At 34.9% G+C, this 17,253-nt stretch overlaps 4 protein-coding genes across 7 annotated transcripts in view; 3 read left to right on the forward strand and 1 right to left on the reverse strand.

Annotated features, from left to right (window-relative positions):
• The first annotated feature begins 244 nt into the window (after nucleotides 1–244).
• LOC107763339 (IRK-interacting protein) lies at nucleotides 245–3,680 on the forward strand. The gene is made up of 2 exons (XM_016581815.2): nucleotides 245–761; nucleotides 1,949–3,680. The coding sequence occupies exons 1-2, from the start codon at nucleotides 480–482 to the stop codon at nucleotides 3,500–3,502; spliced, it is 1,836 nt and encodes a 611-aa protein (XP_016437301.2). The 5' UTR covers nucleotides 245–479; the 3' UTR covers nucleotides 3,503–3,680.
• Nucleotides 3,681–5,776: 2,096 nt separating this feature from the next.
• Nucleotides 5,777–10,070, forward strand: LOC107763337 (lysine-specific demethylase JMJ30). The gene is made up of 6 exons (XM_016581814.2): nucleotides 5,777–6,342; nucleotides 7,944–8,153; nucleotides 8,489–8,623; nucleotides 8,718–8,861; nucleotides 9,054–9,146; nucleotides 9,703–10,070. The coding sequence occupies exons 1-6, from the start codon at nucleotides 5,845–5,847 to the stop codon at nucleotides 9,877–9,879; spliced, it is 1,257 nt and encodes a 418-aa protein (XP_016437300.1). The 5' UTR covers nucleotides 5,777–5,844; the 3' UTR covers nucleotides 9,880–10,070.
• Nucleotides 10,071–12,012: 1,942 nt separating this feature from the next.
• LOC107763336 (UDP-glycosyltransferase 92A1-like) lies at nucleotides 12,013–13,870 on the forward strand. The gene has a single exon (XM_016581813.2). It carries the CDS (start codon nucleotides 12,122–12,124, stop codon nucleotides 13,601–13,603), a length of 1,482 nt encoding a protein of 493 aa, XP_016437299.1. The 5' UTR covers nucleotides 12,013–12,121; the 3' UTR covers nucleotides 13,604–13,870.
• Nucleotides 13,871–14,608: 738 nt separating this feature from the next.
• LOC107763335 (transcription factor IIIB 60 kDa subunit-like) overlaps nucleotides 14,609–17,253 on the reverse strand; it is a 49,775-nt gene continuing 47,130 nt past the window's right edge. For all 4 annotated transcript variants that reach the window (XM_075222203.1, XM_075222205.1, XM_075222204.1 and 1 more), the window contains 3 exons: nucleotides 16,489–16,578; nucleotides 16,004–16,057; nucleotides 14,609–14,911 (listed from right to left, as the gene is read on the reverse strand). In XM_075222203.1, the coding sequence (XP_075078304.1) occupies nucleotides 14,843–14,911; nucleotides 16,004–16,057; nucleotides 16,489–16,578 (213 nt within the window). In that variant the 3' untranslated portion in view covers nucleotides 14,609–14,842. The remainder of the gene's footprint in view (nucleotides 14,912–16,003; nucleotides 16,058–16,488; nucleotides 16,579–17,253) is intronic.

Consider the following 17,253-nt stretch of genomic DNA (forward strand, 5'->3'; position numbering starts at 1 on the left):
ATAAAAATTGATTCCGAAATAACTTGACTTTTATAGAAAAGTGTTGTTATATAAGAATGTTGTTAGAGAGAGATTTGACTGTATTTATCTTCTTTCTCACCCATTCCTCATAGTTTTTAAAATGACCAATTTGCCCCTCATTTTATTTTCTCCCTTTCTTAAGTCACATCATTCTCCTCTCCCTCATTGCTTCACATGCACTCATATTCCCATTAATACATTTGTGAACCAAGACAAAATTCTCACCCTCTTATTACCACTACTCCCCTCTCCTCAACCCCACAAAAACAAAACCTCTCTTCTCTTCTGTCCCTCTCCTTTTTTGGTCCTCCAAAATTCTTACCACTAGATATTGTACTATATTCTATCCTCTATATTTCTCAACAAAAAAAGAATCAAGATTTCAATGTAGATAGACATAACACTATAAACCTATGACATTAGTATAAATTTAGTACTCCCTTTTTTTCCCCTCACTAATGGCAACTGCAAGTGCTGCTTCTTCAACACAAATATTTCAAGAAGATGAAGATGAAGTTACAAGGAAGGGAAATTACAACAACAATAATATTAATGGAGTTAGTAGACAAGATATTCAAGCTGCCATTGCTAAAACTATTGAGCTAAGAGCTTTACATGCTGCTCTTTTACAAGGGAATAGTCCTGCATCAGCTACTGCTCTGAAATTTCCTTCTTCTGTTTCTCCTTCTTCTCATCATTCACATCATTTATCTGCTCAAGATTATCCTATTTTCACACCAGTAAGTCCCTTTTCTTCTTTTTCTTTTTCTTTTTATTGAATTTTGTTAGAGGCGTATGCGGGATTTAAAGATTCGACCTTTAAAGTTTTTACCAATATAGTTGTGTTTCGTGTTGAAAATAATGGGTTAATTTCAAAGGTAAAATCTTGCTATATTAAATGGCATGCTCATTCTAGTTTTATAGTCCATAGAAATTAAGTTTTAAGTAAATTCTCATGAGTTTTTTCTTTGGTACAAATGGGTCTCTTGTTTTGTTGTATGAAAATTGGCCTTTTTCTGAACTTTGTCTATGAAGATTGTAATTTAAACCAAAAATTGAGATTAAGGAACATAAAAGGGATATTAACAAAGTGATCATTTTAAATCACATAGATCCATTTCTCTTGATATTTCTTATCATTCTTATGGAAAAGAACTATGCTGAACTGCTTATGACAAAATTATCATTTTTTTATAAATTAATTTATTAAGGTAATAATGGGCCTTTGAGTTTTTTGGGATTCTTCCATTAATTAAAACTTCAGAAAATTTCTTATGGATTTGTTCTTTGCATTTCTTTTCAAGTTTATTGAAGTTAAGACTTATTCCTATCTGATCTATGGGATATGTGTTTGACCAAATATTAAATAAGAATACTCTTTTCATAGCTTCAAGCTTACACAATCTTATGCAGATATTGCTTCTAAATGAAGGCTTAAATGTCAAACCTGAAATAAGATAATATAATTTGTAATCCCTGAATTCAATGTACATCAAGTTCTCATATATAGCAGATTACAACTTTTAACTGTAAGGTTTATAATCCCATAACGTACAACAGTAGAGTTACTAACCTATAAATTTTAGCGACTTTACTATTACAGTTGGTCAAGTTTAGTTATGTTAATGTGACATATCATAGTAGGTAAAATTTAATGCTTTACTATTATAGTGCGTGAACTTTAGTTTTCTGACTTGTTGTTGACTGTTGTAGTGATAAAGCTCCAAAACAAGTAAGCGGACTTCTTTTTTAACTTGTCCTATGTGAAATATTATAGCTATTGCACCCGCTGAAGCAGCCATTGTTCCTTGTATAGATCAAGACTAGCTGTGATTACTCAATCACATAATGTTGCTTCTTTAGAAATGTTCAAGACTTCAGTTTTGTTTCTCCATTTTTGATGATCTTGATTCAACATTTGGTGCAGAGCTATGAAGATGAACCATTACCAGGATACAAACAACTACAGTTAGATCACAATCCAAACTATGCTGAAATTTGGGATGAATATGGCTTTGGAGGAGTAGGAAATGGTAATAATGAAGCCATTATATCGGATTACAGAAAGGCGAGTTTGTCCTTGAGGAAAGGATTTACTAACAGTCTGATCAACTTAGAACCCCACGTTTGTCCGGCTGATGATCAGAAATCAGTCACAAGCTCGTGTACTGATCAAATCACTATGCATAGAGCTTCTCCTATTGCTCATAATTACTGCAAGTCTAGGAGAAACTCGTTAGGGGACCTAAAATCGGTTTCATCTTGCAACAAGTGTAAGCCTGCAATAATTAGTACTGAAGCTGATGGATCTAGTAAGAGTGGGAAGAACTCGAATGTTGTCGTGCCATTGTCAGATTCTCATGTTTCTGTTCAATCATCGCAGCCAAAGAGTAAAGGGCTGAACTTATCATGGCTGTTCCCTAAGCTAAAGAAGAAAAACAAGGTTGAAAGTTCACCAAACCGGACAGAATCCGAGGAGGTTTCTCAGGGTTTTAAGGATATAGGAACAGTTTCTATCGATACATTGAAGAAAGAGCTCATGGAAGCAAATGAGAGCAGAGATGCAGCGTTGATGGAAGTCTCGGAAATGAAGTCTTCTTTAGGTGACCTAAAGCAAAAGTTAGAGCATTTAGAAACTTACTGTGAGGAGCTAAAAAAGGCATTGAGGCAAGCAATTCAAGCAAAGGAGTCCCCTGTATCAGCACAGCTTAGAAATCTTTCTAAAATGGGGAAATCCATTGATGGGGACGGAGAAAATCTGATCCCGGTTAGTGAAGAGGTAATGCTAGAAGGGTTTTTACAGATAGTATCAGAATCAAGATTATCAGTGAAGCAATTCTGCAAGACTCTAATTGGACAGATTGAAGAGACAGACAATTCGTTAACCGATAACTTGAACCTTTTGCTTCAACCTTACAAACTATCTCTCAACTCAAAGTACTCGAAGGCAGCTCTATACCACATTGAATCCATCATAAACCAATCACTTTTCCAAGATTTCGAGAACTGTGTGTTCCAAAAGAATGGCTCACCGAAGCACCTAGACCCTCAACAAGAACGCCACGCTCAGTTCTCTTCCTTTGTCGCGTTGAGGAACCTAAGTTGGAATGAAGTGTTAAGAAAGGGGACAAAGTACTATAGTGAAGACTTCAGCAAGTTCTGTGATCAGAAAATGAGTTGCATTATCACAACACTTAATTGGACAAGGCCATGGCCTGAACAACTCCTCCAAGCATTCTTTGTTGCTGCTAAGTGCATTTGGTTGCTGCATTTGTTGGCGTTTTCGTTCAATCCTCCACTCGGGGTTCTACGAGTTGAAGAGAATCGAACTTTTGATATGCATTATATGGAGGACGTTTTCGCGGATAGGCAAAGATCACAAGGTTCTAGCAAGGTCAAGGTCATGGTTATGCCTGGTTTTTATGTGCATGATAGAGTACTTAGGTGTAAGGTAATATGCAGGTATAAAAATGTAGCATAATTAGGTTCTCTTCACCCCTTTTTCCTTTTCTTTTTGATTTTCTTTCTTAGTAATCTAACTTTGTAATAGTGGTTTCTTCCTGATTATTTGTTTTAAGTGAGTTCTATAAACTAGTTGCCATATTGTGATCTAAACTTCATCAAATAAATGTAGCAAATTATTATCTTCAGTTTGGAAAGAGGATTATGTTAGTGGGCCAGAAAGTGATATCTTTTGGGCTAAAGAGTTGCAAAATATTGTGTACCTTTTGGGCTGGGCTATTCAGTTAGAACCTTATTAAAATGGGATAAACTTAAAAATAGCCAGATTTACAAGTGGTAATTGAAAAATAGCCACAATTTCAAAAGTAATCGAAATTTAGCCACTTTTCATGTAAAGATAAATCTGAACGAAAATAATGTTCAAAATCCGGAAAATATTCCAGCATAATATACTGGAGTTCGAATTTTTTACATGTGAACTTTTAGCATACTGGAACTCCATCATAATATACTGGAGTTCCAATATAATATACTGTCCAACATAATATGCTGGAAGTTCATACACAGGTGCTCCAATCTCCAGTATATTATGGTGGAACTTTTTGTGTGTTGGAGTTCCAGCATAATATGCTGGAAGTTCATACACAGATGCACCAATCTCAAGTATATTATGCTGGAACTTTCCGTGTTTCAGCAAAATAGTGGCTATTTTTCAATGACTTTGCAATCGTTGACTATTTTTCAATTACCAATCCGAAAATTGACTAGCCCGTGCTATTTTCACGCTTCTATCGCCTCATATGATTTTTAAAAAAAATAATCAAGTTTATTACTTTCCGGGCTATGCCCAATATAATCTCGAGCCTATGGAGTTAGTTTGACGGGGTCAATGTGCGATCAAGAAAATCCTACTTGGACGGAATGACCTATTATGCACTTTAGAAAGGTATCTACCAATGGTCGGCCTAAGTGGTTGAGCCTACTTAATAGCTTGTGTTCGTCCCCTCCTTTGAAAAAAAAAAAACTTATTGACTTATTGAACAGTCATTTTATTAAGTTACTTCAAATGAGATCAACACATTTCATACAAGACTATTGGTAATATGTCTATAGTTTAATGATCTTCCAAATTTTATACATGAATTATTAACTCCAAAAAATGGAGCAGCAAAGAATCAATCAATAGATACCCTTGTGATTATTGATGTTGTAGTATTATATTCGAATGACAAAAAATCTAGGCATCTAGCCAAAGATGTATGATAGTACTTCTACAACAATTGGTCCTTACTTTTCCACGTTCATGAATAATGAGTCCATAATAATTTAAAGTAAGTCCATATTGGAATATTATACGTGTCTCATAGAAAACTACTCCGCTTGCAAAAAAATAAAGATAACAACAATAATGACATATCACGACTAATTCCACAAATAAATTTGAGGAGAATAGTATACGCATACTTTATTCTAATAGTATGCAAGTAAAAAGGTTATTTTCGAAAGACTTTCGGCAAAAAGCAAAAATTAGGAAAAAATTTCAATGAAGAAAGTGCTTCTCTGTCAATATTTATACAAATCATATTGTTTTTTAGAATAAATTTGATTGAATTTTTTAAATAATTTGTACAAGAAAAAAAAAGATGCCTTTAAAAACTAGAGAAGAAGTAACAAAATAAACTTGCATTTTGACCTTTGAATATGACAAACATTGCAAAAAAGTTTATCTAGGGTAAAATAATAGTTATTGTTTAACGCGCTAAGACAATTTTTTTCACATTATTTAGATAGTAAAAGTATTTCTGTTGGAAAATTTTCAAAAATAATAAACAATAGACACTTTCTAATTTCATCGATCATTTTCTTTGGCTAATTAAGTTATTTTTTTAAATGGACGTCTATAATTTGATTTAAAATAAAATTTTACTTCACAACATGTTAAGACAGTGCTAAGTTTTTTTCCTATCTAAAGAAAATAGCATGGCGTGTGATGTGTGAGTTAGGAGAACCCATTATCTGCAAAGTTTTTAATTATGCATCAATTATTGTTGAATTTTTTTAATTATAGAAAATTATAGTGATAAAATTTGTGAATTATTAATAAACACAATATTTCAAGTTTTAATATCTCAAAATTAGGTTTTGCATATTCTTATTCACTACTTTTGCTAGCTATGAAAATTTACAAAAGTCATTCTTTTCCTAGATATTCAATAATATCTCAGATACTTTGATATTTTCACTTTAGATATTTCCACCAACACATGCACTTTTTCCATATTAAAAGGGCCCCCAAAAGCAACAACAAAAGTATCTCACCTTCTTCACTCACCGAACCTTCTACACACAAGGCATTCCACTATGTCCACGTCAGCCACTGACGTCGCCGGCGAAACCACCGGTTCCTACGACGGCGTCCTAGAAACTCCGTTTCTCGACGCGGAACGCTCCAATCTCCTTCAGCTGATAGCGGAGGAAGGCGGCTACGCGTACGTTAGCATGGCGACACTCGCAGCCGCCGGAGATATTCGAGCGGCGGAGGCGGCGAAGGAGATGGCATGGGAACAGTTACACTCAGGTCCATGGCATTCGGTTGTGCCTGTATGGAGAGATGCGTATTCCATGGCGTGTGTACACTTGGCGAAGCTTCATTATGCTTCCGGTGAGATTACTCAGGCGATTAGAGCACTTGATATGGGAATTATTATGGGAGGAATGATGCTTAGAGATGAGCTGAACCTCGCAATCAAAAAGGCGTCGAAGAAAGCGCGGAGTATGCTGTTAGCTTCCTCGGAAAATGGAGGCGAAAAAGGTGAACCCGAGATTAAATTTGTTTCTCAAGAAATTAACGTGGCGGAGGTGAGGTTCGTCACTCGCAATCTACGTTTTATTCTGTTGTTCAGCTAGGTATTAAGCTTTATTTAAGTTTAAGGGAAAAGTGTGATTTTGATAATCATTTCTACTCCCGTCCGTTTCAATAATCAAATTTTACTCCCGTCCGTTTCAATACAGAGTTTTAAGAAAAAAAGTAAGAGTTTTGAAGCTTATGGTTTTGAACATATCATAGCTATAAAAGCTTAATGGCTTATCATTAAGCAATAAATGAGATATCTAAGCTCTATTTCCAAATTTTGAAAAGATCATTCTTTGTGGGACCGACAAAAACAATTGAAACCAAGGGAGAACCTTTTTTTCTTTTGATAATCAAGGAATTTCCGAGGGGCAGTAGCCCATGGTTCAAACTCGGTGGCTAATGGGCTTGCGGCTCTACTCTCATCCACTTAAATGCCAGGGTTTTATCTGTGGGGGTTCAAACTTGTGACGTTCGCTAAGTCACACTTCACAAGTTGAGCTCTTACTACTAGACCAAAGCCCTTGGACAGAATGGATGGAGAAATTATGACTATTTTAAGTCTTTTTAGAATTTACGGAACTTTAAGAATGTATGGTTTTACTCAAGTCTTTTTTTAAAGTGCATTGCCTTGTGCTCTATTCACTTAAATCAGTGTCTATACATGTCTGCTTAGTCATAGGAATATGAGGATCATTTCACTTGAAAGTTTTTGGTGAAATTCTTGTATGACTTTGCTCTGTGTGTGTTTGTATGTGTGTGTTTTCTTCTTTTGGGAAATATGCTAATGGAGGAACTGATAGATTAGAATTGGAAGTTAGCTCATATTATCGCTGGTTTTTAAATGTGGAATAAGATCAAATTGAAATAATAGAAGGAGCAGTTCGTTTCTACACTTGTTAAGAAGAAATAAAAGGAAAAAGAAATGTTTTTATTGTAATTCTCTTAACTTCGTACTCAAGGATTCATATGTTCTCTTCATAGTTGCATTTCTCATTCCCTTTCAATGAGCTAATATAAAAATTCTCCATTTCTTTTTTATTGATCTCCGTGTTCAATCTTCAGTCATTGTTAATCCCCCTCTTTGCATTTTGCGCTATGTGACATAATATGAATAAGTAAATTGTGGAGCAAGGTAGGAAGTAATAAGATTCTTTGCTTGCTTAAGCTTTTGAAAAATGTGATTAGGAACTTTGGGTTTGTTAATCTGCTTTCTGAGTCTTCTTTGGTCAAGGAATCTACTTTCTGAATCTTACTAGCGAGATTTTCTAAATCTCATTTAGCAAATTGTAACATAAAGCATCCATTTTGGAATGCTGTTTGCATTTTGTAATTAACGGGTTTAGGTTATTCATGGTATGCCCCAATGAAGGAGTAGGATCATCTTTATATCCTTGGTTATACCAATTTTGTCTAATCGGTTGTAAAACCTCTTTAAATCTTCTGTTATAGCATTTTAGTCTATTTGTTCCAGCTGACTGTTGAACAATTTTAATGCATCTTACGAGTAATATTAATGGATACATGTTTCTAGTCTATTTGTTCTATAGCGTTAATAGTGCATTTGAGATGAGAAGTGTGGTTATTTATCTATTGTTTGACTTTGCAGGTGCAGCAGTTTTTACCTATTAAGTCACTGTCTTGTAAGACAGTAGGGAAAAGGTCAGCCTTATCGTTGGAGGCATTCCTGAGAGACCATTATTTATCAGGAATCCCGGTGATAATCAGAGATTCCATGGATCACTGGCCTGCCAAGAGTAAGTGGAATGACATGAATTACCTTAGAAGGGTTGCTGGCTTCCGTACAGTCCCTGTTGAGGTGATTACATTCACTCGTATTGTCATTTCAAGTCAATTGAACTCTATATCTAATGCATATTCCAACATTAAATTGATCAGCAGTTTCTAACCATATCAAGAAGATAAGTCCTTTTCTAAAGCAAATGCTACAAGAACATAAGTCCATATAATATGTTTTGTCCAAGTTAGAATATAGAAAGAAAATAGGAGATGAAATTAATTCACACATTGATTGCATTAGAGTTGACATCGCTCACAAGAGACTTTTTTAGTTCACACATTGATTGCATTGGGAGAGACCTGCATCTTCTAGTCTTCACTCAAAACTTGATATTGAGTTAAACCATCTTCCAGGTCGGAAAGAACTATTTGTGCCCAGAATGGAAGCAAGAGCTGATCACATTCTCTGAATTTCTTGAGAGAATCCGGTCCGATGATACTACCTCTGTGGAAACTACGTACTTAGCTCAGCATCAATTATTTGATCAAGTATCGTTTTACCTCTATATTTATTTCGTTAACACTTTTTACCTTGAACTTATTGTTTTGGAATTAGTGGCTTAGCTCTGTAGCTAAATGACAGATACAAGAGCTACGACAAGATATTGTTATTCCTGATTATTGTTTTACTGGAGGTGGGGAGATCAGGTCGCTTAATGCTTGGTTTGGTCCTGCCGGGACTGTGACGCCTTTGCATCATGATCCTCACCATAATATACTTGCTCAGGTACAGCCATTACAGCAGACACATATTTTACAATGAGCTAGACCTGAGCTTAACAAAAAGTTCATAATTAGGTTGAGCCATAGGTGATTGCTTTGGTTGATTCTATTTTAAGGGGAAAAGTTACAATTACTGTGTGTATGTTGATATGTCTCTTTTTTTATTACTTGTGATCCTCTGCATTTCACTTTACAGGTTGTTGGCAAAAAGTATGTACGGCTTTACTCAGCATCACTTTCGGATGAGCTGCTCCCACATAGTGAAACCATGCTTAGCAATTCCAGCCAGGTATATGCCTCTCCATTATTTTTAATGGTAGTTCACTAGAATTGTGATTTCCATGGTCTTTTAGCATATTCACTATTTTTACCCTTTGGCAGATGTTACTACCTACAATCATGTTAGTGTCTTTTGCTACTCGGCATGGTATTTAAAAGAAGGTTGAAAATGTTAGTTGTTTAGTACTACTCCTTTGTCATGTTTTGGGATGGCCTGAAAAGGGAAGTAGGACTATACTTTTAGGACAGAGTGGATACTATATTTTCTAGGGAAAAAGTTACCGGTTTCTCTTCCATGCTTACTTTGCTGTACATAGCTGCACATGACACATGTCAGGGAAGAAGAGTACTATTATATGCATAAGATATGGTTGCTCATGCAGAAACTCTACATTTGCATCTCAAGGTTCTGCTTCTCTTACATATCTGAGGGTTCCACTTATATTATCATACCTCTCTTTGATGAACTTATGATATCGTTTTGCCCTTAATTTAATGGTTGTTGCTTCCTTTAGATGGTTGATGTAGCCCAGCTTATCGTCTTACATTTGAAATCTTGTTTGAAGGTTGATCTAGACAACATCGATGAGAAAGAGTTCCCGAAGATATTAGACCTGGAGTTTCAGGACTGCATTTTAGAGGAAGGTGAGATGCTTTACATCCCCCCTAAGTGGTGGCACTACGTCCGCTCTCTCACGACAAGCTTTTCAGTTAGCTTTTGGTGGAGTGGCGCCGAAAATTAGATGGCTGATCTAGATGTTCCTATGGCCTATTCTTCTCGTGTATACAAAGAACTAGTTGAAGTGTTGAACTATTCAACCATCATTCTTCTGCAGATTGTAATGTCGACTTCACCATATCAGAGAGTATTACGTGTGCCCTTACGAATGTGTTAACTGCAGGAACTTATATTAGAAGAAAAACTTCTTGCTTATGATTTGTATGTTCTTGAGTCCCCCAGTCTTCCCCCCCCCCCCCCGCCCCCCCACATTCCCATGGAAAGTAGAATCAGTGTGGTTGTTTGAGCCCGAAGTAGGCTTCTTGTCGTTGAGACTTTGATGATAAATTTTTAAAAAGTGGCAATCTTGCTTTATTACTTGAAGGTTTGACTGAGCATTATCAGGAATTTGGAAAGGATCTAATATATATACACCGATAGTACTAAAAGTTTTTCAAAACCTGTATGATTTAACATGTTAGTACTAGTAGATTGTGTTATTTTTAAGCTACTAAGTTCATTTATCATGAGTAGTTACATGCAATTTGTCTTTTGTGAAATTTTTCGGTGGAGGACAAGATGCGGGAGGCGAGACTTAGATGGTTCGGTCATTTGAAGAGGAGAGTCACTGATGCTCCAGTGAGGAGGTGTTGCAGGCTGGCATGGGAGGGCCAACAAAGAGGTAGACGCAGGCTGAAGAAGTATTGGGGAGAGGTGATTAGGCAAGATATGACGTTGTTCCAGCTCACTAAGGACATGACCGTGGATAGGAAGGTGTGAAGGTTGAGAATAAAGGTAGAGGGTTAGGTGGCCGAGTGTTATGCTTATTTGTAGCAATAGCTTTGATACATCACTTGGTGGCTTTTGTGTTTTTTTTCGTACCCCAGGACTTATGTTACTACTTGTTGTTCTCTTGTGTCTCGGTTTCTTGATTGCATTGCCTACTGTTAGTTTTGTATTTCTGCTACGGTTGTTAGATCAGTTTGCTTGTTATTGCCCTTCCTCTCTCCCCGTACGGAGCCGAGGGTTTATCGGAAACAACCTCTCCGCCTTACTGAAGGCAGGGGTAAAATTTGCGTACACTTTCCCCTCTCCTTTCTTTGATTAAGCACGAATATAGGTCTGATTGTATTTAAATGGATGTGGATCTAAATGTGGGTTTTTTCATTAAAAAAAATTACGCTTTGTCTTTTGTCTTATGACATGCAGGGTCTAATAATGACTTGTTAATGTTAAGATATAAAAACGTTATAAATAATGAAATAAATGTTTTTTTATAAATGTTTATGACAACAAAAATTAGATAATACAATAATTGAATTTCCTTTAAAATTATATTAAGTAAATGTGAAATTCATGCGTAGTTATTGTAAGGTAGAAATGAAATGAGAAAAGGTCCAAAATTACTGGTTTGAATATTTATAATCTGGATTAATATTATTCTTTTAAATTAATGATGTTGATATCTTTTACTATTGCCTTATCTATCAGGAGAAGTCCAGAATTGGGAAGACCCCTATCACCAAGTTTACAATAATGGGGAAAAAAGTTTCTCAATTTTATGGTCCTCCTTTTATCTCTAATAACACATTCTTTTTTCTTCTTTTTTTAAATATCTAATTGCTTAGAGGGATTGGGAAGGAAAATGGAGAAAAAGGACAATAAGAATTAAGAGTCCGTTTGGCCATGAATTATTTTTTTTTCGATTTTTTTAAAACTTTTTTTTTATCTCAAAATTGAATCAGACAGAAGGCTCACCCCTCACCTAGTCTCCCCTATTCTGAAAATGCCCATAAAACTTTTAATTTTCAGATAAATTTTGAAATTTTTTAAAAATTTGAAAAGCTCCAAAAAGTTATTTTTCAAAATTTTCGTGCTCAGACCACTCACAAAAATCTAAAAATAACCTAAAATTATATTCATATCCAAACACAACTCTAATTTTCAAATACCTTTTCACTTAAAAAACTTTTTTTATTTTTTTTTGAAATTTTACAATTCTTATGTCCAAACGCCCACTAAATTTACACCCATTGTATTGTATAAAAAACTCTCATCGACATCACTAACTAGTAAGATTTGATGGTTTGATGGTCCAAATGATGATATACATGAAAAGTCAAAAACCTCTATAGGAACTCAATTAATAATCCAACAAGGATAAAAGGACAACTTTCATTTCCTATTTAGAAAATTCATTCTTCTTTTCCTCCGATTTTCCCATCATCATCATCATCATCATCTTCTTCTTCTTCTTCTTACAAACTATGGAAGGAAAAAAAGGTAACATAGTCCTCTTCCCTTTCATGGCACAAGGCCACATAATCCCTTTCTTAGCCTTGGCTTTCAAACTTGAACAAAAGGGATATCAAATCATCTTCATAAATACACCACTAAACATCAAGAAACTCAAATCATCACTCCCTACGAACTCTTCAATTCACTTTCTTGAAATGCCTTTTGACAGTACTAAATATGGACTTCCACTAGATGCTGAAATCACTGATTCTCTCCCTTATAATCAAGTTTTCAAGCTTCTTGAAGTATCCCCTACACTTGAACCTAATTTCAAGAAAATTCTAAGTGATCTTGTTGAGGAAAAGATTGGATTTTTCAAGAAACCAATTTGTGTTATAGCAGATTTCTTTTTTGGATGGTCAGCTAAGGTAACTCATGAATTTGGAATTTTCCATGCTATTTTTTGTGGTACTAGTGGATTTGGATTAGCTTGTTATTACTCTATGTGGTTAAATTTACCTCACAGACATACCGATAAACTCGAGTTTATACTGCCTGATTTTCAAGAAGCTGGAAAATTTCATGTGACACAATTGTCACCTAGTCTAGCAATAGCAGATGGTAATGATCCTTATTCAATTTTCCAGTTGAAAAATCTTCCAACTTGGAAAAATTCAGATGGAGTTCTTTTCAATACAGTTGAAGAGTTTGACAAAAATGGATTGATGTATTTTAGAAGGAAATTATGTATACCAGTTTGGGCAATAGGACCAATACTTTTGCAAGAAAATGATAGAGTAAGTCCTAGGAAAGATCTAGGAATTTCCTTAGATATATGCAAAGAATGGTTGAATAGAAAGGAGAAAAAAACAGTTCTTTACATATGTTTTGGTTCACAAAATGCAATCTCAGCATCTCAAATGATGCAGTTAGCAAAAGCATTAGATGGTCTTGAAATAAATTTCATTTGGGTAATTAGACCACCTTTAGGATTTGATATAAATGCTGAATTTAAACCAGAAGAATGGTTACCAGAAGGGTTTATTCAAACAGTTCAAGAAAATGAACAAAGAGGACTAATAGTGTTAAATTGGGCACCTCAAGTTGAAATCTTGGCACATGAATCAATTGGTGGATTTTTAAGTAATTGTGGTTGGAATTCAGTTCTTGAATCACTTATTAATGGGGTTCCATTAATTGGATGGCCAATGGCAGCTGATCAATTTTTTAATGCTAAGTTATTGGAAGAAGAAATTGGTGTTTGTGTGGAAATGGCTAGAGGGACAACTTTTGATGTAAGATATGGGGACATAATTGAAAAGATTGAGTTAGTTATGGGTGAAAGTGAAAAGGGGAAAAGATTAAGAGGTAAAGCTTGTGAAATTAAAGAAATGATTAAAGATGCTGCTAAAGATGAGGATGATTACAAAGGATCTTCTGTTAGAGCTTTGGATGAATTTTTTAATGTTGCTTTGCCGATGAAAGAAAGGATAGAGATTGGCTCACAATAATTGAACTTTTTGTTTTTGGTTAAAAAAAGAGAAATCTAGAAGAAAAGTTCAATCTTTTTATTCACTTTTTATAAATTATTTTTTTGGATGTTTCAAAGATTCTGTTTACTTTTGAAGTGTCCATTATTATATTATATAGGATGAAAAAGAGAATCTGTACAAAAAATAAGATTATGGATAAGGAGATGATTTCTAATTGGTTTTAAGAGTGAGTTGGAATTGAGCTTGTAACAAAATATTGAGTTTATATTTAGGTTCACTGTTTTGAACAATTCTTGCACTTTTTGAAAACTTTCCTCATTTTTGTCTTTAAGTAGACTTGTACTCCTATTTTGGGAAAACTTTTATCTACAATTATTGAGAATGTTTCCTTGGATTTCTTAAAATTTTTAAAAAATTGTTCGAGATGATATAACACTATGTCTACGCATTTCTGAATCATTTTTTTTGGTGATAATAGTGCAACAATAATTACTACGCCTCAACTTTAGTTGACTACGCATGTGTGTCCTTGCTTATATTGCCGATCTCAAGCTCAAATACAAGAGGTTTACGATAGACCAGCCGTCAATGTAAAAATAGCAAATTCGAGATGTGAGTAATTTTTCTAGAATTAGAAGGAAAAAAAAAAAGACGTAATGGTACATGTATACTGAATGTCACCAATCTATTACGGAAAAAATAAGAATCTCACCAATTTCTTTTCTTTACATGCTTTTAAATTCTTTACATGCTTTTCTTAAGCCGAGGGTCTGACGAAAATAACATCTCTACCTTCACAACATAGGGTAAGGTCTACATATACACTACCCTCCCTAGACCCCACCCATTGAACCACATTGAGCTTCTTGTTGGGTGAAAAACTATATTTTGTTTGATTGTGGAAAATATTTTGGTACACAGTTTTTTTTACATCTCTCATTCATGGAAAGGGAAGTCTTTCAATTTCAATTATGCAAACTTCAGTTATAAGTAGGAAAGAATGGAATAAGATCTCATATTCCAGTACAGGGAGGTGTTCCCAGGAAATAAATTAGTCATTGATATAATTAAAACATACTAATAACTTTGACATTCAATTGGCTACCAGGACCAACAATTCCTAATATACAAGTGAAGGAAAATGTGTTACCTGACTTCTCATATACTCTTTTTGTAAGGGGAAATCATTAAGTTAATAATAAGGAATGCAGATTAATTCAATATTAGTCATAATCATATTCATATCCTCCAACATCCTCATCGTAACGCATATGGTTCTTCGTACGTCTCGTCTACTTCGGGATCAATTTTGCTATCTCGAATTGCCTGTATAAATAACATGATCAAGTTAAACATATTTATGGAGATGAGAGCAACAAATGCTTTAGATTTGTGTAATTTGTCCTATAGATGAACAAATGCACATCCTGCAACTTCAAAACTTTAGGGTGCGGAGAATCTTACTAGTTCAGTTGGTTGGCTACTTGAATTTTTACCTTGTTGGTGAGGTTCGATTCCTCATCTTGTAATCCCTTTCCCCGTTTCCCCTCCCCTTTATATATAATTAAAGTCAAAATTTAAGCACTCTGGGAATTCTTATCTAGTTGAGATCCCTACCAGGAGTTATCAGTCTTTTTATAATCCTACAATGTTAATAATAGGGAAATCAAGGAGCTGAACTAAAGATCAAATCCAAAGATTAACCATAGCTTACTCCTTTTTCAAGAAACTATTGATTCAGTATCCGCTGAACGGGATAGAACAATTTATATCTCGGGATAGATTCTCTTATCTCAAGCTACAACAACAATAACAACTATTACTGCTATTACTACGCCTCAGTCCCAAATAAGTTGGGGGTCAGTCATATGACCTCACTTCTTCCTTTGAGCTCAACTATTCTCATACTCAAGCTACAACAACATACCCAGTGTGATCCCACAAGTGGGGCCTGAGGGTTCCTCATATCTCAAGCTTAAATTTAAAAAAAAATATGTGATACCACATTATTTATCTCAAGCTGAAGTAAAAAAATTGTGAGTGTATTAGAGAGTTGTCACATGCATCTCCAAGAACTTTAATAGCAGATATCAAAAGATGAGCAGCAGTGGCAAAGGAAACGTCTGATAAATTAACAATATTTTGATGCCACATTATTTAGTTTTCATTATTTAATTTCCTACCATTTCTTGAATATCCAAATATTACGCATAATAGCGTCTCAAATGCCAGCTACCTCCATCCACCACCAATACCGAACATTCTGCTTATGTTCTTTTCAGTAAGGGCAAAAACCGAAGATTTTTTTCAATAGAGAAAACGATACTTTGCTAAAGGAATTGATATCCGAGTAAAGTTGAAATTAAAAGCAGGTATAATGAAATTCTGTAGAAATTTTGGAGTAGGAGAAGTACATACAGACTCGTCAAAAAGCTTTTCTAGCACATCAAAGTTGATCTTAGAGTTCAGCCTCTGCATCAAATAATATAAAGCCAAGGTAAGATACAAAGAACACAACCGATAAATCTGATATATATTGTTTCATGAAAAAGAGGAAGATATACCATGCAGTGCAAACATATGACAGAGGAAAAGAAATGATTAAGATATGTTGAAATTGAACAAAACCAACACTCAACAAGAAAAACTGGAACATGATGCAAGTCTGCTGTATCGGCAAAGCTGAAGTCCAGGAAACTTATGCTAAGAATGGCAAGTCAAAATATATACAGCTATAGGCAAGATGACTAAATTTGTAATAGCAAATGGAGTGATTACAGCAACTACAATCCAAGGAAACATTAGAAGATTAATTGCAAGCGTCCAGAAAGTACTCAAGCTTGTCTCCTCAGCTACTACAAACCTCTGAAGATTGTAAGTTCCTTTTCCTCTATCATACATACCTTCCTAGTTAACATTTGCTTTGTTGCTTCTGCAGGGGTTTGAGCAGGACCAGAATTTTTCAGTTCTGCAGCCCTTTTCTGTCGTTTTTCCTGCATATGATATCATAAAGCAAGGGGTAAGCTAATTCCAAGAGATCGCAAGAGCAACTATTGTGTATAATAAATTTCACGTGCATGTGCCATTCTTGTGGCAAGTAACTTGGAAGAGAGGACATGTAGTAGTCAGTTGCTGTTGTATGTTTAAGACGGATGGATCAGGGAAAGACACAAATCACACCTACTTTAACCAGCTTGTGGAGTTTGATTTACTCGTCCTTCAACATAGAATATGGTAATGGATGAGATTTAATAAAAAAGGCCAAACAAGTTGGAAGAGAAGCACCATAAGGAGAAGGAAAGACATCTAGATCGCACCGTTGTGCTTGCTTAAGATCGTTCATAAAGAGAGGAACAGGAGATTATTTGATGTAGTTGAAAAGCAATTATGGACGACAAGGAGTTCTTTGATATTCTTTTTGGTACTTTAGGTGTAAAGAAGATGTTGAAGACAGTTGGGTAGACATTTTGGAAGGCCAATCCTTCAGATGGAATTTTAAACTTTTGGTACCATTTTAGTGCAATAAACGATTTGATTTATCAGAAAGAATAAAGAATCACAAGCATAGACCATTCTTGCCCTTCTTTTTATATGATAGAAATGATGCATCACTAACAAAAGATCAAAACAGACAAAGTAGGCAATTAACGTTTATGAACATATTAAGT

The sequence above is a fragment of the Nicotiana tabacum genome, chromosome 9 (assembly GCF_000715075.1).
Source record: "Nicotiana tabacum cultivar K326 chromosome 9, ASM71507v2, whole genome shotgun sequence".
NCBI classification, from domain to species: Eukaryota; Viridiplantae; Streptophyta; class Magnoliopsida; order Solanales; family Solanaceae; genus Nicotiana; species Nicotiana tabacum.